We start from the raw sequence: 22,908 nt of genomic DNA on the forward strand, positions 1-22,908 counted from the left end.
GACAGCTCCGAGGCAGATGAGGGACGGGTCCCAGGACGGTCCATCGGCAGTGGAGCTGGCCATCCTGGTGTCCCTGAAGAGGCCACGCCAGTCTCCAATGGAGCATTTCCTCCTCAGCCTTGTTCCTGCTCTGGAGAGCAGCTGGGTCTTTTTTTTTTTTTATTCCTGTCTCTCTGTAAATAGTTATATTTTATATATTTATGTTTAATGTTTTTCTCTGTGAGAATTTTAATATTATTTCAAATAAAGTTTTATAATGACTAATGTCTCAGTTCTACTACACAGCAAATGTTGGCACACGACTTGACACATGTAGAATTTATTTCATATTACACTAATGACAGAATATACTAATACAGTGGGATGCAAAGGTTTGGGCAACCTTGTTAATAGCCATTATTTTCCTGTCTAAATCGTTAGTTGTTACAATAAAAAATGTCAGTTAAATATATCATACAGGAGACACACACAGTGATATTTGAGAAGTGAAAGAAGTTTACTGGATTTACAAAAAGTGTGCAATAATTGTTTAAACAAAATCAAGCAGGAGCATAAATTTGGGCACCACAAAAAAAGAAATGAAATAAATATTTAGTGTATATCAATGTGTGTGTCTCCTATGTGATATATGGGGTGCCTTTGTCTGGACGTGCTTCCCATCCAGAGCTCCACAGCACAGAGGAAAGTTCCAGCGCTCCTGGAATCCCTCTGTGATGGACCGCCAGTCTCCAGGTGAAGGCACAGCCATGAAGTCGCCCACTAGACAGTCCCAGATGGCCGTCGCTACCTGGGGGGTGATCTGGCACACCGTGGACACACCGACTCTGAAACTGAACGCGATGGTCCTGAAGGAGTCCCCGGTGGCAAGGGACCTGGACAAAAGTGTTCAAAATTAGTATTATGTGTACTGCAGTTACAAAATACATTATTCAAATTCCAAAATACTTTTGTGATGTCAGATTTAAATTACAAAACAAATCTTACATAAAACATTTTCTAATTATAAGGATAATTACATAATATATATTAGATATAATATAAAACAGTCAGTTGTGTTTTGTTTTAACTTTACCATATCATAATTTGATTGGTAGCAACTTTTACCACTACAGTGAGCCAATCACTCATAATTCCTAAACATGTAAATCAGGCAGGAATGAAGTAAGACATTAATAGAAATAAAGAGTTGTATGTTGACATGTAGCCCTTTCCTTGCTTAAATCATTAATATTTTTGAAAAATTAATCTGTGATAAGACATAGCTTATCAAGATAGAACCATATAACTAAAGATGAACCAAACTGTTCACAATTTTATCTACCTCTCAGTTTAAAGAAAGGCTGGTGACCCCTGTTATAGAGTTTGACAGCTGCCAGGATTACATACAAATATTCATCTATACCAGAATTAAACCAGGTGTAAATAAGGAGTGAGTATCACTACAAAGATTAACCCACAGTGGCCCTTGTACCAGTTTGATATCAGCAAACACAGAGAGCATACACTGATAGACACCACAGCCATGCTATCAATGCAAACACTGATAACAGCATAAATTGAATTAAATCGGGACTTGATGAGACCTTTCAAGCATCACTAGAAATATTATAAACAGTCGTCTCCATACCACAGTTTGCTATCAGTAAACACCGACGGCATTCATTGATAGCATAGCACATCCATGTTAGCAGTGTATAAACGATAGTTTAGCATATTAGCACAGGTATCAATAAAGGACTACCATATTAAACACTTTTACTAACCGCAGGCAGATGGACAGGCGCTCTGCAGGTGGGATTGAGCGCCTGTAGTTGGTGTCTAGGCGGGCGATGCCTGGACCAACGCGGGACAGCAGGTCCTCAAACTGGGCGAGGGAAAGACGGCGATATCGCTGAAATCGGCTGTCATCCAGGCGCAGCTCCTGGAGCAAGTGGTGAAACTCACCAAACTGCTCACCCGTCTGGAGGACTTGATGGACCCAGGTACGGCGAGGACGTCCTTAACGCTGCTGCTCTGCTCTCCACAGTAAATAGAAACGCTAGCTAGACAGCTGCCGTCTAGCAAAGATACTGTCTGGCACAACTTCCTCCCACATCCCTCCCACATTTCCGGTTCACGCGCGTCAAAATATGCAATTTTGACGCGCGATGGATTTTTCTTGGACACGCGTTCGAGGTGCGAATGTGCACGCGTCAAATTAGGGGCGTTTGGGACGTTTTCGCTCGCGCCTATCGCGTTCGGTGTGAACACACCGTTAGACTGTAGCCACTACTGCTCCACATTGAAAGGAGGCAGTGGAGGTGGCGGCCTGCTGGATGAGGTGTCCCAGGCATGTGAAATGCATGGATGAGTTGTTGTTTTATCATTTTATTAAAATAGTTGTTATGAACTGTAGAACAGTGTGTATTATTTGTAATGCACCACACAATGCGCGACACTTTTCCAATCTTTTTCCAATGTTAATTTGCCGTATTTTAAAAATATGTGAACATCTATTGTAGTTTTGATATTTTCATGTCATATTTAACATCATTTTACTTTAAGTGTTTTTCTTCTTCGCTGTCTGTTTGGAGTTTAACGTTCATCGTTCACAATGCGCGATGCCGTGCAGCTAACCAGCGTGATTCATTACTGAAGAATGTGATTAACGGTCTTGTTAGTCAAGTTTTTTTTTCCTTGTTTAGTTGACAAAGTAATAAGTCACCAGGAACACTTCCTGTTTTATTTTGAAATCTGTTTTACCTTCTGATTTGTTCCTGTCCCACCTGTCTCAGTTCATACACTCGCTCTCAGTGTAGTTGTTTAGCATTGGAGCCGCCCTCTCCTGTTCTTCTGTGTTCTCGGCTTGTGTTGGATTTTCTTTGTTTGACAATGTTTCTGCCTTCGCTGGCTGCCCAGGTGTGGATGAGTCCTGCCTTTTGGATTTTCCTCTGCTTCCATGTCTCCTGGATTTGGATCCCTCTCCTTGACCGTTACACTTCTCACCTTAAATCCCGGCAATGTGTGGGAGGAGACGCTACTGACCACAGAGTGTCCACAAGGCCTCACGGCAGATTCTATCATAATAAAACACCTTTCTGTGAGTCAGCGAGATGTTATAGCACCTTTAGCTGCTTTACAGCTTCTGCCATTTTAATTTGAGGCATGAAGTCAGCAGCTGCAGAGAGTTTGTAGCAGCAGCTTCCTGAGAGCATCGCCTTCAGCCCCCACCACCAGCTGCTTCTACTGCACACGTGGAAGTTTCTCTTCTGTTTTTAAAACAGGCGCCATCCAGGGAAGTCGTGTCAGGTCAGGTTATTCATAAGCACATATAAAAACAGCACGTTTTAAAATTGCTGCACAGGTTAATGGAATAAAACAGAGCAGGCTTGTCTTCACATGAGGTTTAAAGATGTTGGTGATGTCCTAATTTGAAGAAGCAGACAGTTCCAGAGTTTAGGTGAAGCCAGAAGACATGCGAAAAGAGCAGAGCCTGATTCCAAAATAAAAGCTTTAGCAATAAGCAAAAGTGGATGAAACAAAGGTATGGATTACTTTCTCACGGTGAGCAGGTGAGGGAACATTTTTAATCTTCACAAGGCTTCCTGTCCTAAATCCTTAACTAACCAATCAGCACGCATGAGCAGAGTGCTCGTGTTTTATGAGCTTCGTCACCTTCCTGAGTGAGAAGAACGGGTATCGTTTGTTTGTTTGTTTGTTTTCATTTACCAGCCGAGTGCTACTTTCACTTTACATTTAATTCAGAGAACTTTAATTGAGTAAAAACAGAAAATACTCTCCATACTGAGGGGCAGCACATCGTAACACTGTGAGGTCATTTTATCACGAACTCAAAGGTCGATTTATAAAGATTTTCAGGTGTTCAGGAGGCTTCAGGTGTTTGAAGGAACGCCCGTATGTGTCGCCGGCTCTGCTCTGTAGCTCAGCCTCCGTCGTCTCCCGCTGTCTAATCTGAGATTCTCTGCACATTACTGACACCGTGAATCTGCTGACTCTTCTCAGATTTTTACATTTCTTTGCAGAAAAGCTGAGAAGCTCCTCTGAAAGCAGAAGCAGGCGTCAGTGTTGAATATTAATGATTCTGGTCCCACATGGATCCACTTCTAAAAATATATAAAGCTGCAGGTTTGGCCTGAGAACATAATAAGTGAGAAGAGGCGATAACAAGAGGACACTTTGATACCTCAGATATCACTTTGTTGTTCAGGTCAACTTGTACATCTGTGAAGGCACCACTAATCCAGGATTTGGAGCCACGTTTACTTTCACAGACTCACACTAACACTGTTACGATTAATTACACGCAAAACTACAAAACAAGGACTGAGGTTGATTTAAATGCTGATGAGGACGGCCTGGACTACACAAGAAAGGATGGAAAGAAACACAAAACTGTATTAGGCTGGAAGCAGGAAGACTCCGGATGAAGGGATGAGGACAAGGACAACATGAATTTACAGATGGCCGAAAATAAATCATCCATACATTTCAGGTTATCTCAGAATTTTGACGTCTAGCTGAAAATTCAGAGAAAATAACTTGAAGTTGAAAAAGTCATTAGAAATGTCAAGTTCTCAGATAAAAACTTATTATTTTATTAATTTATTTATTGTCAGTGGTGGAAACACAAAACAGACAATCCAGCAACGACGGGGCATGACAGGACTGCATCTGGGATAAAGAGCTACTCCTAACCTTCAAAGTAAAAACAGGAGAAACTTAAAGACAAAAATAACACATGAAAACTAACAAGAAACAAAAAAACATCTTTGTGGCCTGGGAAAGACAGGGGTGTCAAACATAAGGCCCAGGAGCCAGAATAAGGCCGGCAAAGCATCCAATCAGGATGGACAGCGTTAGGAAATTTGAAGTTTTGGACTTTTAACTGCAATTTCCTACATTTTTGCAACTTTTCCTACAGATACAGACCTCGTCCTCATACTATTTTAAATGACAACTAAGTGATTAAATGACAGGAAAGTTCCTGTTTTGTTTCTCTTCCTGCTGTTTTCACAGTAAAAAGGACGTCTTCTGTGAATTAACAAAAACCTTTCTGTAATTTCTTAAATTTGATGCCCAGAGAGTCGTGCTGAGAGATTTCTCTCATTTCCTGCAGCAGCATTAATGTATCATGTGCAAACACACAGAGGCTGCTGAAACTGCTCTTCTCTTTCTTATATTCAGATTTCTCAGGATTAATCAGTGAAACTTGTTTACATGTCTCTGGTTTAAACGTTGTTTCTAAGAAATCTTTGATTTTGATTCTATGATTTCATTTTATGATTTTTAGGTTGTAGTTGTTAGTTGCTGTCCACTACAGAGCAGCAGCCGTAAGCTTGAGAACAAAGCACAGCACACGGTCTCGTTATTGCCTTCAAAGAGCACAAAGTCGGAGCTCTGCAGCGTTCCGTCTCTTTCAGGTCATTTTTTGGTTATTTGATGTGATGATCATGAAATGAACAGGAAATGTGAACTCTGATGACGCAGTTCGAATGTTTGATGCATCAGCCTGCACGTACACTAACGTAGACACACAACCAAGACTCAGATCCTGGAAATATCTGCAGTGGAAATGTGGATGTGCAGGGAAGAGCAATAAGACAAAGTCAGAGCCGCTCTTTCCAGGAAGGAGTCCTGTGTTTGACCACACAAAGGCTAACAGGATTTACCCAGAAGAACAGAGCAATCTTAAAATAGATTGATTGCACGTCTTGGTGGCCTTTAGTATTTCTGCTTAATTGGTAACGGTCGTCGGATTTGACTAATTATCTGGATGAAAAACGTCTGAACGAGTCTGTAATTGAAAAAGCAATAATTTGACTCCAGCTGTCTGCTGCTGTACAGGACGGTCCGCTGCTTCCCAGCTCCGTGTGGACAGATGGGAATCAGACCATAAAGCTTAGAAGAAAATGGATTTTCCTGATGGTCTTTGCTTTTTTTAGCTTTCAACTCCATTAAATTCTCCAATGAAGTGACTTTACAGCCGCTTTGCCCTAATCTTCTTCAGGAAACAGCGAGGCCTTTTCAGAAGCTTCTCCTGCCTGTGGGATTCAAACCTGTGACCTCCTGCGCCCCCCCCCCAGCCAGGTATTTAGGCAGGAGCAGATTGATGAAGCTTCCCTGCGAGTGTCAGTTTGTGGGTGTGAGGTGTCTGGTGATGGACGAAGGCTCCGATCAATACTCGTGTCCGTGAATGGAAGAAGATTTGTCATCCATGTAATTTTACAGGCTCAGAATAGCACGCTGTCCCCGAGCAGAGACCATCCGTCCTGCAGGCGGCTGACAGCTGGAGTTACTGTGATGATGCAGCAGCATGGTGGGAACCTTCTGCTGAAGTGCCCTGGAGCATGAATGTTTGGACACAGTTTAAAGTGAAATAAAATGCAGATATGTCCCTTTAAACATGGCTCCACACACAGACTGTATGTAGAAGATGGACATAGCCACAGTGATGTCACACTTTAGTTTTTAATCGTCCATATGTGAGCGTTGTGGCTGCCGCTACATCAGATTTTTGGAGCCAGATTAGAAAATCAGATTTTTCTGCACTCATGTGAAAAAGCCTTCTTCCAGTTCTTGCCTTTCACAATAAAAGTCCTCAACAAATAAACTCCACACCTGCTGCAGTTAAAGAAACAGATCTGCAGATCCTGCAGATTTCAGGATTAAAATTCAAATATTTTCTCTCGTGTTACACATCATGCAGAGGAGGATTTCATAATGTTTAATAGATATAATAATAAAAACTTTTACTGTAACTCAGGAACACTCACTTTAGATATTTCTATCAGCGTGTAGTGCATTGGCTGAAAGTCTGGGGTGGATGCTTCTGATTATCTGAGACAAGTTTAATAAAAACTCTGACTCTGACGTCTTCCTCTTCTCCTCCTGCACCGAAACTCCATCTTCATCATCCTTTGTCCGACAGCCTCCGTCCTCCCTCCTCTGCACATGTCCAAACCATATCAGCCTCACCTCTCCACCTGAGCTGTCCCTCAGATGCATCTGAGCACCTTCAGCTCTGACTCTTCTTGTCACTGATGTTTTCTTGCTGTGAGTTTTCACTCTTCTTATCAAATACAGGAAATACTGAAATATAAAGCATGTCCAAACCTGTACCAGCCATCAGTATTGTACATTTCAACATTTAAACACACTCAAAGACAGAATCAAGAGTTACTGCTGCGCAAGAAATAAAGTTCAAGCAGAAAGCAAACGTATATCATGTGTGTGATGCAGATGTGATACAGATGTGATACTGAGGTGAACATAATGCACGTCAGTCAGCAGAGTTTGTAAGAAAAGTATCTTAACAGCAGATAAATTTCATATTTTCAGATCCTTTGATATCCAGTAGAGACACGTCACCATAGAAACCAGGAAAACTGTCTTCTCCAGCCTCCAAATGTGGACTTTTGTTGTGCTTTAGAAGCGGAAAATCCTCAGTTTGTGTCCACAGACCTGAATCTGAACACACAAGATGAGGCTGCACTGAATTTTAATGCATGACAGGAAGTCGGCAGTTGGTGGTGACACTGACCATATCTGGACGGGTGGGCGGAGTTATCGGCTGGCACAGACAGACAGCTGCGAATGAATCCCGAACAGACTAAAATAAAAGTTTAACTGTGGAAACTGAAACTGAAGCAGCCGTGTTTAATCAGGGTTTCTGAACAGTAACACTGTAACAAGTCACAGCCTGGTGAATATTTGCCTGTTTACAGTCAAAAAAATCCTCCGTAACGTTGAGCTGAATCCAGAAACACGCTGAGGTTGTTGCTGTTTCCAGATGAGCAGCTTGCATTTCATGACAAACCTGATATGAAACGTCCTCATGCGCCTCCACGTCTCCACCGCCCTCCGGGGTCTTGGACTCATCACCTGTCAGGTGTAGCAGGCGGTTTTTCTGTGTTTCATTCTCCACCCTCCCCTCAGCTTTCATGTCTGAGTGCTGCAGGCGCTGAGGCGGAGCCGGACAGTGTTCAGACCCCGCAGAGACCTCCGAAATGGACCTGTTACGTCTTCTTTCCTCCCCCGTTCCTCCCTCCATGAAAACATCACTCACAGCGATGGAGCACGCTGCAGGCTGAAAACTGAAAAGGCACGTCACCGTTTCAAACTGCTCATTGGTTCACGCCAAACCTGAAGGCCTTTATCAGCAGAGGAAGTCAGGTCATTCCCACTCTGTTTGGGACTTCTGTCATAAATAAGGAAAACTGTATGTACGTTCGAGGTGATAAATTAAAGGAAAAACCTTGAACTGGTGACCTGTGCAGTGAGAGGGCATTTTGCTGGTATGGCGTCCTGAGTGATGGCCTCTGTCCACCCTGATGGAGCGGTCCCCCTCCACAGGACGCGAGGGCTCACTGACTGGTGTGATGAAGACGATGTGGATCATATGCTTGGGCCTTCGCAGATCTCAGGCCACCCACGGCGACTCTGAGCAAGGCGTTTGTCAGAAATCCAGCTGTTGAATAATTAAAGGTGTTACAGGCTGCTGTGTTATATCTGCATGATGTGGCCGACTCTTCAACTGCACAGCCAGCATGTTTTATTCATCAGCTTCATCCAACTTTTACAAACAGAGAGCGGAGGAGGGGCGGGAGTCGGGAAACTGAGCAGAGTCTCTTTATTTAGATTTATGTGGACGACGATGACTGTTGTTGTTTTAAATTACAGGCGTGAGATATAAAGACCAAAAAACGTTTATTTCTGCTGTAAAGTTAACGCGGGACTCTGTGGGTTTGACTCACTGCCTCAAGTGGAGATCACAGGAACTGCAGTTTGGACGTTGACGCACACTTTGGGAAAATCTGTGCCAGATAAAAATTACTGTCAGCTGCCAATAGATTTATCTTTGGTATAAATTTATTTAGGTTATTTTCAGAAAAACTGGGATTGTTAGTAACTTCATCATCTCTGCGGTTTAGGACCAGCGGTTCAGGTTGTTGCTGTAAAGTTGTGGAGATATTTTCTTAGCTTTCTTAGTAGCAGCTGAGCATCGTTTAAATGCCAACCATGTCCATCTCTTTATAACCACAATGCACTCATCCCGTTGTGGATATGCTCCTGATCCAGACGGGCCTGTGCTACACCGTCAGGGTGGGGTTGGGTGATGTTCTCGGCCAACAGCTTCAGTCGGCGGCACTGATGTTGAGCGTTCACTGATTTCTGTGAACACCGGCTTCAGAGTGCAGGAAGCTGAACCAGTTCTAAGCCAACATGTGACCACGCCCACCTTTAATAAACCAATCAGCTGTAACTAAAAGCTGCCGTTTGGCTTTTCTAAGAGATTAAAATGAGCCTGAGAAATGGACAGACACTTTAAACGTGTCTCACACAATAAATTGTCTGAGTTTTACTTTGATGTCTGCACACTTCATTTTGCTCCTGATAAAGTTTCCACAAACTCTGTGACCCACTTTGGTTCGGGGATGGGATGAGCGGGCTTCCACCAGCAGACAATCATCCTTTTAAGCGCTGCTGCATCCGTGAGGGATATGCTGTAGACTTTTCATTAGCACATAAATTAAATGTCACTAAGTAATAAAACCGACTGACGCCCCTCCTTCCACGAGAGGTGATGGTGTTCTGGTGTGTGTGAACCTCCATGATGCGAACACGTGAGGCCGCCGTGTGATTTGGTGCTCGCTCAGTTAAGGTTGTCGTGAATCAAACCGCCATGAAAAACGACTCCGACCGTCAGGTCCGAGCTTCAGTCACGGTCCGGGAGATTCACGACTCAGCATAAATGATAAATCCAATAAATCACCACGTGGCTTCTGAGTGTGGAGGACACATATAGAGGTATAACACAGCTCCTCCACCCAGAGGAGTCCATCAGATGAGGACTCCACCTGGAGCTGCTCCAGAGATTATTTTGGATCCATCCATCAGCTCACTCTCTGCCTGAAACAAGCTCATTTAGCTCCTCCTCCTTTAAGGAAGCTTTCTTCTGATTGGCTGCTCCCCACAAGCAGAAGGTAAGAACAGCAGAGAGCTTAGAGAGTTTGTCTCAGTACAAAGTGTAACCTCAATATTTGAAATATGGATCATGTTTGATGTGAGCATCCACCCCTGGAACAGCACATGTATGACTGGAAATCAGGAAAAGCGGAGAATTCCACTTTATGGACAACATTTCCCGTGAGGAGAGATTCAAAAGATTCCTTCTTTCACGTTCACAGGATAATAAAGAGCTTCCCACTGGCTGCAGAGCGAGTATCACAGCCCTGCATCCGCCCTTGGCTGCAGCGCAGAGATGGCGAGAGGGAGGAAACCAGTAAATTATTCATCCCAGAGAGGAAAGAAGGCGGAGAGAGAGGGAACGCGGCGAAGAAAAGGCCACTCAGGAAACAGAATGTTTTTGGATTTACTTCACATGAATCCTTGAAGTGTCCCTTTGATTCTCAGACCAGTGCCACATAAACCAAACATTTTCCTGCTCAGCACGGCTCCAATCTCCTCGCTGGGTCCCCGGGCTCGGCGAGCAGCCGCACGGAGAGGACGTAACCCCGCAGAGTGACGGGATGGAGTAATTAAGCTGAGATGGAGCCACCTCCAGGCTGTTCCTCCACTGTGGACGCTTCAAGGTTTGATGTGTTGCATGTTCAGAGATGCTCTTCAGCATGGATGTAACATCTAACTATTTGAGTTAGATTTTCATCTCAGTGAGACTTTACCTGGATAAATAAGGATACCAACAGGCTTGAGGTGACCGCTGCTCACTGGATATTTTCCCCTTTTTTGGGCCGTTCTGTTTAAACCCTACAGATGGTTGTGGGAACCTCCCAGTGAGAGCTTCAGCAGGTCGTCCTGACCATACCTTTATACCCAAACACACAGCCACGTGACCGGCTGATTAGATATTTGTGTTAACGAGCAGTGGGACAGATATACCAAAAAAGTGGTGAGTGTATATGTGGTCTAAACACACCTGCCATATAAGGTGGATCTGTGGCACAATCATGCCGAGTCAAGCTGCAGGTGTGAGCCACGTTTGTGCCAGAATATCTGAGTTTTCTGCCTGTAAACTCTTCTTACTGTATTATATTTATTATTTACGGCCTGTGAAAGGAGAAGCATGATAACACCAACGAAGCACTGAGACTCGGCAGTGGAGAGTTCAGAGAGGCTGACATGCTTAAACCTGACATGTAGCGCTTATAAAATACAGGAAAAAGAAGAAAACCTGAGGAGACGAATAAAAATAACTGGAGGCTTTTCTTCCCGCTCAGAGACGAGTGTGATCGGCAGTCTGACGGCTCGGACTGAAAGGAAACGGCGAGCGTTACGAGTCAGTACCGTCTGACCCGGGTCAAAGCGATGAGGCGGTGCAGCTTTCACAAAACGAGTGGGACCATCCGCTGTCATGGCAACAGACAAAAATCGATGGAGCTCGGACAGATAAGAAACAGATTCTTGTGTCTCTGGATTTAATCAGACAGCAAGAAAATCTGGTTGATTCTGGTTCTGATCTGATCGAGTGTTTAAACAGGAGGGAGGTTCACGCAGGCAAAGGAGGTGAAAGCTAAAAACAACTCTCTTCTTAAACAGATATACTCACAGGTCAATACTAAAGGTAGATACTGACTATAATCTGCAGGGCTAAAAAACATCTGCTCAGTAAAAAACGAATCACTTCTGTCACAAACAATCCCGCGCCGCACGAGCTCATAATTCAGATTGTAAGACTAAAAAAACAACAAACAGACCCACAGCCAGCCCCGCTTCATGCTCCGAACAATGTGAACCAATGCGACTGACCCACTGCACGAGCCTGAGTGGTGTAATTTAACTTAGTACAGTCAGTGTACTAAGTACTACCATAATAAAGTAGCTCAGTCAGTGAGCTACTTTATTATGGTAGTACAGCTTTAATGTACTTTAATTATTGAGGTTACTAAGAAGAAGAATTATTAAGAAGAAGAGCTCAGTGCATCATGGGAAGCCCTCCAGCAGCCTGAGCCTGTAGCAGCATAACTAAAATATAGCTTGAACTATATACTATAGCAAAAAGTAAAATTTGAAGCCTAATAGAAGAGGGGCCTGAAAACTGAAGGCTCTGCCTCCCATTCTACTTTTAAATACAACAAATAAACCTGCAGTGCGAGAGCGAAGTGCTCTGATGGGGCGATATGGTACTACGAGGTCTTTAAGATAAGATGGGGCCTGATTATTTGGGATTTTGTCTTTGAACTCAGCATTTTTTACAGTGGTCTATCAGGCTACTGATCTGTCAGCATCTCTCTCTCACTTTGATGACAACAACCTCATGAAAGTCCTTAACCTGCACTTTTTCTATTGGCCAGCAGGGGGCGACTCTTCTGGCTGGAAAATGAAGTGCCAAGCATTAAAAATGAAATGACCTGATTTCTCGTGTGATTTATGACCTCTGTGAACTCTTGAGTTTATGATGTCATTCGCTAGTTTCAGATTTCATTTAAATCATTTACAGGTTCATTTACAAATTCTGCTCCAAATTAGAGTAAAATAGACAAAAAACTGTGATTTCTGGCGTTTCTAGAGTGTTGTTGACAAGCTGATAGTGAACGAGTGTGCAGTGTCCTCTCTCACTGCAGGGAAGTCAAAGCGGACAGGAACACTTTTACCTGCTGATGATGGATGAGGCTCAGGCAGCGGCAGCAATGATACAGACAGAGGAACACAGGAAGGAAAGAAGCTGCCTCAGACCTCCATCATCGAGGAAGCATCCACCAATCAAACACCAATTAACCACGACACACCTGAGTCAGGACGCAGGAAAGGCAGACGCAGTAATAATGACGAGGAGGTAAACGAGCTGTTAAATGGGACTAATGGAGCATTTCCCACTGACGCACAAAACTCTCCCAGCAACCCGAACCTCGAGGGCGTATTTGAGAGGCCAGCGGTGGTGTTGGTTTGTTTCATCACACAGGAAAAAAACAGTGAGCACAAACAGAAAACGTCTTATCTGCACAGCCACATGACAGAGAAGCTCATTTATCAATAATTAATGAAGCGGAGCAGACGCAGACCGCAGATCTGGGTCAAAGGAAAATAATGTGGAAACTTTCCAAGCTGTCGTATTTCAATGTTTAAACAGCAGCGTGAAACATTTCATTGCAGGATGATGATTGGCTGGAAGGAAACCCAGTAATATATTCATGTTTTCACTTCAGGAAGAAACGATGATATAAAAATGTTAAAGTGTTCTGTAAACTGGCTGTTTAGTTACTTTTTAAGTAAGAAATCCATAATATAGTTGCCTAAACATAAAAAACCTTTTAGTTTGAACTGAAATAAAAGCAAAAACTATGATAAGTATGGTGACTCTGGTCCAGGAGGCTCATTAAAGGCGCCTGTTCCCTGCATTTTACATGTGTTTGAACAACAACAAGTCCTTATATTAAAAACTCAAATCAAAGATGGCATCACAGAGGCTTTTCCTCCTGCAGCCACACCACAAACATCCAAATCTCCCAGATGGCTCGAGCCACGGGGTCCAAATATAGAAGGCTGGATGATAAAAGACGAGCGAGGCTGTCAGGAGGAAAAATGGTCCAACGCCAAAATGAGTTCTCAAGGCGCTGCGGCTGTAACGGCGCTCAGAGCCAGGAGGAGGAGGAGGAGGAGGAGTCGTGACCTCCGAGCTTTTTGGGGTGACAACTCAGAGGAAAGCAGAGACCCAGGAGACTTCAAGGAGAGATGAACAAGCTTCAGAATATGCTTGGACCGGCGTCCTCTGGGCACAAAGCAGAGGCTCTCTGATCAAAGCCGGGCACGGAGAGTGAGCAAGTTTCTGAGCTTTGAGGAGGAGCATCACAAGAAAAGAGAAAACAAAGCAGGGCAACGCACAACGGCAGCCAAGACGGCAACCAGGCCACAGGCAGAACTCAGCCGATTGATTTCCAGGCTGAAATCTACACGAGGGTTTGAGGGAGACCAGCAGCAGCGTCTCTCTGTTCAACCCTCCTAACAGGGCTGGCTTTTAACAAATGCATCATTTCAGAGAAGACACAGAATAAGACAACGTTGTTTATAGTGAGGAAGCGTGATGTTGTGTTGCTTCAGTAAAGCTGTGCCAGCGTTTCAGCTCTCGGCCTCGCCCTGCTGCAGTAACGAGCAGAGTCTTCCCCCGATCGGCCCTGTCGTCATTACAGCTGCTTTTAAAAAGGCAGAAAATGTGTTTGAGAGGAAGCTGCCTCTTCACAGCTTTAATTACATTTACTTTTTGTGTACCAACAATAAAACTGTCCAGTTGAATTCATGTCCAAGTATCTCATTAATATGTGTTTAAGGCTGGTGGTAAGGACATTTATTAAATGCTGAGACATCAGGTTTGCAGACTGAACGACACACATCAGGACTGAATAAGGAAATCTGCAGTGGTTCATTTGCACACATCTGTTTAGTCGCTGCAGGTCAGAGGAAATCTAAAGGTCTGTTTAAAGGAAACATACAGTCTGAGTGTTATATAAGCTCATCCTTGTACTCTTATATGAGTGGGGGGACATCGGGGTCGTCCACGAACCCTTCAGAGAAGTGATCCTCGGCGGGTGGTGGAGCCGGTCTGGATGCTTCCATCGGCCCTTCTTTGGCGCTCTGGCGCGGCACGATGTTGGCGAGGTCGACGGCTGTGCGCTTGCTCGGGTCGACTTCCAGCCTCTCAGGAACGTTATTTTTCCTGTCGAGATAAAGGAGAATTATGAAGTTCTTAAATAAGTAAAAGAGCTTCGTGAAAGACAAAGATGTCGAGAAAGAGAGCGCCTTGGGCCTCCTTCACTCCTCCTTCATTAATACATTAAATAAACTACAGAACTGGGCCAGAAACAAACAGCTGGCCCCACAGTCTGCCTTTACAAACATTTATCAAAGGATGGTCAATGAATTTAACTGTGTTGCTCAGCTGGTGAAATTCTCTGGTCATTGCTGGATCGGCTGTAAGGACTGTTATTATAAAGTGGAAGCATTTAGGAAACAGAGGAACTCGGGGCAGGAATCCCTGCAGAGTCCAAACCTCCTCCGGCATCAACATCAGCACAAAAACGGCACATCAGGAGCTTCATGGGATGTTTCTGAGGCCCAGCAGCTCCTGAAGGTGTAATGTGGAGGTGACCCAGACATTTGATCCATGCAGTGTGTGAGTGTAGAAATGTTCACACACACAGTTACACAAACTGCCGTGCCCTGTTTCTCTGTCTCAGGAATGATGTTTACCTCGAGGTACAGAGATAAGGCAGTGACGTTTTAATTAAAAAAACTAAAGCAAAAAAATAAATCAGGAGAAACACCGATTGACGAATCTGAAACAAACGTGAAAGCATCTGCCTGGTTCACCTGAGCAGTCACTGTCACTGCTGTTTCCCATGCTGGTAGCTTCAGTGTGGCAGCTGACCGGCAGGTAAATCCACCAAAAAACAAGAAAATAAGAACGATAACAGGAAAAACTCCTGACTGCACCAAGACATGTATATGTGCAGTTAGAACAGACCACCATCATCCCTGACGATCGAGCACGTAGCAGTTCATCAGCTACCTTCACGTGTCTGCTAAAGAAACTCTAAAAGTCCTTCTACCTCCTCCGGTTCTGACCTCTGCGTTCTCTGTGAATAACTTCTCTCTTTCTCAGGATATTTTTCCTCACCACGAGGAGAAATTCACAGAAAATATCTGAGTTCTAAGAATCAGCAGCAGCAGCTCCCAGTTCTGAGAAGCTTTATGAGAACAGGAGAATAAATCAGCCATCGTTGGTGCTGATGCTGTGCAGAAACTCAGGTTTCCAGATTACATGTAAACATCAATATGAGAGCTCACACACATGTGATTGATGGTGCAAAGTGCACATGACGCTCAGTTAATAAACCCCCAGACTGTAAATACATCTCTGACTATATGTAAATACCCAGTGTAGGTCTTATATCACACAGAGCTCCTGCTGAAACAAGTGGCCACGAGTCATCTCCAACATGTCTGATATGTCCAGAGGACAAACATTTCCTTTTGGTCGACCTCTGCGGATGCAAATTTAAGAGTTTAATACCGTGGCTGTAGCAGATTAATATCAAATCTACCTCTGCTATGAGTTAATTAGTGGCGCTTTGTTAAAACCGCTGGTGTGGCTCAGGATAAACAAAGTGTCCTGATGTCCCAGATTATAGGACCAGTGAAACGGAGCCGCCACTCCCGGCTCCTCGTGTTTCCGTGAGCAGGGTAACGGCTGTGAGGGGGCGCTATTACCCAATCACAGACTTCTTCTGGTCCTAACCGAGACATTTCCAGGGCCTAAAGAGAACCGGGTCCCAACATGACAGCAGGGTCTCCTGGCTGTTAACATCCATCTGTGTTTGCTGTTAAAACATTTAACAGCAAACACAACAGCAAGCAGCGACTTCATCTGTGGCATCATCATTCTCAATCGATTAAACCCTGAATAATTAATCCTCTTGAAACCTGATTATTTTTTTAATTTCACCTTTTTTCACCTATTTTATTGGTTTGACTTTACTTGATTTGGTTACAATCAGTCACCAGTTTACTGTAATATTTGGAATTATGTTCACTGTGTATCAGAAATATTCTGTGGAGACAAACTGACTGTTCATTATTTATTGTTGTGTTCAGTGTTGTTACTCAAGCATCCATAAATTCATCTCCGGGGGTCAATTTTCCACATTATCTGTTACCGTTAAACCGAAATGATCCAGCTCCTCCTCTGAACTCATCTCTTTCATCCCACAACAATCAAGTCCATTAACCCATCAGATCAATTTATAGGACGCTGGCTTCACGGTCAGATGTGCTGTGAGCAGCAAACCGTCTCCGGGGGTTTCTCTGATTGTGTTTGTCGAATTAACCGTACAGTAACACGTCACCGTGGGGACACAGACACACAATGACACACAACAACTGGGTTAATCTGACATGCCAGTTGATGCTAAATTGTTCCACTCGCATGTGCAGAAATTGATTTTTTTCTCCCTTTCACAATAAAGGTCCTAGCCATGGCTGCTGTGCTTTTGGAGTGCAGAGAGGTATCATCCTGATTAAATGTGAAGTAGATGACAGTGGGCCTTTTCTCCTCCCATCCTCCCCGATCAGTCACAGCAGATGACCCCGCCCCTCTCTGACCATGGTCCTGCCAGTTGTTTCTTCCTGTTAAAAAGGGGTTCTTCCTTCCCACGGTTGCCAGGTGCTTGCTCGTAGGGGATTGTCTGATTTTTGGGGATTCGCTGTATTACTGTACGGTCTTTACCTTACAGCAGAAAGCGCCTCCAGTCAACTGTTGCTGCTATTTGGTGCTTTTATATAGATAAAATAAAATTGAATTGCATTATTTGTGTGACTGTTACAAAGCAAAAGTCCTTCTTCATGTTGCTGTCTGATGAATTCTGTTTTTCATAACTAGTTCTGTATTGTATATTGTTGCACATAGACACAGACAACCATCAGCACTCACATGGGCAATTTAGAGTTTCCAGTTAACCTATCCCCACTAACTGCATGTCTTTGGACTGTGGGAGGAGGCTGGAGAACCCGGAGAGAACCCACGCAAACACGGGGAGAACATGCAAACTCCACACAGAAAGAGCCCTGCCTGATGGTGGAATCGAACTCAGGACCTTCTTACTGTGAGGTAACAGTGCTAACCACTGTGCTATAACACATATAAATACATGTTAAACTGAAAGGAGAAAAATTAAAAGACACAATCTCAATGTCTTAAAGAAAGATACCACAAACTAACCCAAATCCAGGTCTCCTCTAGATCCAGTTCACTGTGTGGAGAGTATGCTCTTCCAATAATTAGGCTTCCTTTTAGTAAAAATCTCCAGGAAGAGCGTTGCTACTATAATTTAATCTTCTGCACAGCAGCTGACAATAAACATCAGAAGGACGCAGGAGGAGGAAGAGGAGCCCCTTCATTACTCTGTGCATTCTGCCGCCTGTTTATTAAGAGGGGAATAAAGCTGCCAGAGGACTCAGAAAACACACTGCGTCAGGAAAACCTCGGACAGAGAAAGCAAGCGTGTCGAATTTCAGAAATGAATGTTTAGTACATTTGATATTGTGGTCAAACAGGTTTGTAAGGACAGGATGTATCCCAAAGAGTCCATCAACAACCTAACCTGGAAAAATATGATCATAATGTGGAAGAATTTAATGCCACTCTGCCACAGTTCCCCTTTGCGTAGCTCTACATGCAGAATATCCTGCAGCAGTGACGTACCAATCGCAGCAATATCAGCTGCTGGGAGATAACAGTTCTCTTATAGACGCCCAGTGAATCTGCATTTGGAGTTAGAGCTGTCGGCTGTTTTGTGTCGTGTTGGAATATTTCAAGTCAGCGCCTCGCCGTGTGTCTCAAAAATGTTTGTACATATGGGTCAGACTTGTGCACAGGTGTGCTCGTGTTCTTCCATCAACTTTTGCTTTTGTAAACTCGACTTTCTCTCTTAGACCTCGTTACGCCTCAGCACAGTGTTTATAGATGTGGATACTGCAGAACTGAGTGGAAATACAGGAAACTCTGGAAGTTCATGAGCTCTCAGAGTAACCTGAGTGCTGATAAAGTCTACAGGAAAATAACTATGACTAAGCTTTTATCGGGCGGAGTTCCTGCAGGGTTATCACTCTCAGTTCGGTAATGGGGATGTAATTGAGTTGTACTCAGCCGCAGTAACAACATCAGCAGGTTCTGTTCAGTGTCTGCGGCCACCGATCCACAGAGGATTAGGTTTTGGAGTGGATGTGAGGTAATGTCACGGGTCTGATCTGAACCCCATCGGCTCACGTTAAGATAAGAACCAGGCTAAACCAGTCACGTGGACGCAGAGAGATGAGGTTAATGCGCAGATACCAAGCTTCTTCCTGATGTGGACTCTTTTGATAAGACAAAAATATGATTTAAACCTGAGTGCAGATTCAAAGGCTATAATGGATCGCTTGTAAACACACATTACTGCCAGTTTTTAAAGCCTTGTGCTGAACTACGAAGGTAAACTTAATGTGGGACGGATACGTTTCAGGTCGTTTCGGCTGGACGTGGGTACTCCAAGGCTCCGTGTGGAGGAGTTCAAATATCTCAGAGTCCTGGAAAAATGAAGGACGAGAGCGACAGACGGTCTGTTGTGGTGAAAATAGAGCTGAATGTGAAGGTCGATCTACTTTAATATGCCCACCTATCAGCTGTGGACGTCCATGTCATGTAGATATGGGCACATAGCGCCCCGAGAGGTTTCATTAGAAGATTAGGTTGATTTAGAGGAACAACCTTTAATCCAGAACCTGAAAATGAACTCTTTATTCTGACACACTGAAATGAAAACTGTATGTGTAAGTGTCACATTTAGAGTCCGCTGTGCACAAACAGCCTTTATTTTACTTTTGTTTTTTTTAATAAAATAATTAACGTGACTTATGAACAGCTGATGGTCCTCTTCAAATATGTAAAACAGACAAATTTCAATTAGAAGCAAGTTTTAGAAAAATAGAAAATTAGAAATTAGATTAAATCAGAGAGCTGTCAGCCTCTGCATCAATCCAGGTACTATCTCAGCCTGGATGTAAAAGAGAACAAACAACCCCAAATATTTAAAAAAATCCCAAATATTGATCTAGAAATTTCCAGACTTTGATTTTTGGGGCTTTGTGGTATCTGTTTCTGTAGGTAACAGTGTAGACTCACCACTTATGGCTGCAATGATGATAGAAAGGAACTTTTTCTCCTTCCTTGAACTGTGAACACAGTAAATAAAGTGAAAACTGTAACAAAATAAAGAAAACAATAAGAAAAAGAAAATGGAGCTGCTTGTCGCGGGCCTCCTCTGCCCTGCCTGGTTAGAAACTCCAACATGGCTTCTTGTAATTGGTTATTCATAGTGGAGGTCCTCGTGGGTAATGAGGCAGAGAGCACGCCATATTACCTGCTTGGGAACATCTAACAGTGTTCTAACACCACACACATCAAGTTTTCTGCCAAGTTTGGTCACGAGCTCAAAGGTGGTGAGGCGGAAGGGTCAAAGGTCACCAACTTCACTGGGGTGCTTAAAATATTTGAATTTTATTTGCCAGATTTGGTGGAGAATTATCCGGAGTGTTATTTTTCTGCTTTACGTGATCGGAAATCAGAACTTTGGATTTTGGAAAATAAACAGTAATTTAGCAGCTGTTAGACGGATTAGTTTGTTTTTGATGGGAGATAAAAATTTGTTTTAATTCTGGTTATCTGCAAAAAATGTAACCTCAGGGATTTTCTTATAATAACCCAGAATGGGCTTTCCAGTTGACCTTGACCTTTAACCTTTCAGATCCACTTATCAATGGCGCTGTGAGCCGAGGGTTTTCTCCCGTGTCTGAGATTAGACTATGTCTGAGTCTATTTTACACTTTGCGCTGCCTCATGCCATTAAGAAAAGGGTCTTCAGATCAATTTCCATGCACACCCGAGGCAGAATACAGAATCTACAGACCTAGGGGTCAAAGGTCACGCCTTATCATATCGAAATGATGCAATAAGTCAGCAGGAAGCAGCGGAGCTCACCTGTCACCTTAGCATTTATATCAAGGATCCAGGACTGCACTGGGACTCTTTATGGAGTTTGATGGGGACAGATGAAGGACGGGAAGCGGCTCTCTGTCATAAAGCAGTAATGATGATGATGATGGTAGCGTGGTGAAGAGCACACCTCCAGGCATGCAGAGGGGGGATCAGTTACACAGCTCTGCAGACTAATGTGGTCATTAAGAGGTGAAGCTGAGCTCAACCTCAGTGAGAGCTTCATCACCTCACAGAGGAAGAGGAGCTGCTGATCGTTCATATTTCAGTCAGTGAAGATGAGACAAACACAAAGATTTCAAATCGTCTCTCCTGATGCTTAATGTGCCACGTTTACAAATTCACAGCTTTGACCAGAACACAGACTGTATATAAAAGATGATCAACACACCAGTCACATTTTGGGCCTTCACGGCTGTCTTGCTCTGTTGGAGCAGAAGTGACCTTTTCTCATTCCTCAGTTTGCACATCTCTGATTCCTCTCCTCGTTTTTAAATCTCACACAAAAAGTGACTTTTTAATTAAGGTGATTTTTTTAATCACCTTAATTAAGAAGTACAAACTTCTCAAATTGTCTGCAAGTGCAATTAACTGCAAAGCAAATCATATTATTTAATAGATAACTGCATGAAAACAGCACAAACACAGTCCTGCAGTTCAGGGTCTCCAACTATCTGACAGAAACAGAGGAGGAGCTTACTGATGCTGTCCGAGGGCAGCTGGAGGCTTTTAAATAGAGACAAGAAAGACCAAGATATGGAAAAGGTGTTTACTGACTCAGGTTTGTTCCTTTAACTTCATATAAAGTGACTAAAAACTGTAACAGCGGTATGTTACCAGAATGGTGAGCCAAACCAGCTCCAAGTGCTTCAAAGGACAAAAATGGTTTAATTCCAACCAAAAATAATTGAAATGGTTCTTTTCTCTCAGAGTGGGATTTGGGTCACATTCACAGTTTGGTGGTCTGCAGCAGCTGTTTGGTGATTTGAGCCCAGCAGCCTGCAGCTAAATATGAACCCAGCAGCACAGACACGTTTCACTGTGGAGAATCCTCTTCCTCACTTCCTCCCAGTGTAATGATGCCGTGTGGGTCAAGGTTATCTCCGTCCAGCACACGGTCATCGAGCAGGGAGAGCGCCATCATGAACACGGCTGATAAAATGAGTCACGCTCAGTGTTTAAAATACAACAGGCGTCTGTAATTAGGACAACGGGGACCTGATGAGCCAGAGGTGTTTAAATATGTGCGTATTAAACTCAAGGCCAAACACAGACTAACACCACAGCCAACAATGCTCGACTTCATTCACACAAACACAGACCAGCCTGCAGGCTGCACCTCTTTATGCCCCATTAGCATTATAAACTTAGTATTTCTGACTGTTTATCATCTATCACCACCACAAACAGAAATTTATATGTATCACATAACATTATTCCTACAGTTTAAGAAACTAATGCCCAGTTAAATTTAATTTAATCACCAAATCACAAATCAAACAGTTCCTTCAAGGTGCTCAAAGTAAAGATCTTCAGTGTTAAAGAGATAACCTCAACAGTCACAGTGTGTCAGCAAGCACTTAGCAACAGTGGGAAGGAAAAACTCCCTTTTAACAGGAAGAAACTTCCTGCAGAACCAGGCTCAGGGAGGGGCGGGGCCACCGGTTGGGGTGAAGGAAGAAAGACAGGACAAAAGAAAATGACTGCAGTCCAGACTTCTCACCGATGATAAACGTGGTTCTGTCCCACGTCTGCACAATGAGCTGATATTTTTTCATGATATAGTGAAGTGTCTCTGTTCAAACATGTGACACGATGTTTCCTATGTTGTACTGTGGATAAAATACTTTTTTCACATTTTGCACAGCGTCCTGATGTTTGCTAATGAGATTGAATTGGAGCAGCTGTTTGGTAAATCTCTTCTTTTACTTGATGTTTAATAAAGTCACGTGTAAACATGAGAGACAAATACAGCAGCCTGCAGACGCCACCGTCCACACATCAGTTGCTGCAGAAAGATGTTCAGTACTTGTATTCGTCTCTTGTTGCCCTTCATGTTGAGCAGTTTGACGTACTTTGGTTCTTAAAGGTGTTTTTCAAACATGCTCTAAAAATACTAACTTACCTTCACAGAAGTACTTCACCCCAGCGTGGCCTCAGTTTGTGAAACGCTGATGTGTGCTGCACTTTACACCAAATATTAAAGGTTGAATTTCTGTATTCATCTGTCGCAGTGCTTAAAGTTACGTCCCTTTATCTCTAATGTTTTATTCCATCCTTGCATTTGCTTTCTTAGATCACCATAAACATTATTAAAAAGAAACTGGAGGTTAATATTTGTTTCCTTCCTGTCCAACAGTGTGTGGATG

General features: G+C 43.4%; 1 protein-coding gene across 4 annotated transcripts in view; it reads right to left on the bottom strand.

Annotated features, from left to right (window-relative positions):
* Positions 1–4,592: 4,592 nt before the first annotated feature.
* dnaaf11 (dynein axonemal assembly factor 11) overlaps positions 4,593–22,908 on the bottom strand; it is a 40,260-nt gene continuing 21,944 nt past the window's right edge. For 2 of the 4 annotated variants that reach the window (XM_005457656.4, XM_005457655.4), the window contains exons 12-13: positions 14,516–14,668; positions 4,593–8,467 (exon numbers count right to left, since the gene is read on the bottom strand). In XM_005457656.4, coding sequence (XP_005457713.1) covers positions 8,395–8,467; positions 14,516–14,668 — 226 coding nt within the window. In that variant the 3' untranslated portion in view covers positions 4,593–8,394. Of the gene's footprint in view, positions 8,468–14,272; positions 14,669–22,908 lie in introns of those variants that run through there. The other 2 variants (XM_005457659.4, XM_005457657.3) reach the window with 2 other exon arrangements.

Source organism: Oreochromis niloticus, linkage group LG18, assembly GCF_001858045.2.
Source record: "Oreochromis niloticus isolate F11D_XX linkage group LG18, O_niloticus_UMD_NMBU, whole genome shotgun sequence".
Taxonomy (NCBI): Eukaryota; Metazoa; Chordata; class Actinopteri; order Cichliformes; family Cichlidae; genus Oreochromis; species Oreochromis niloticus.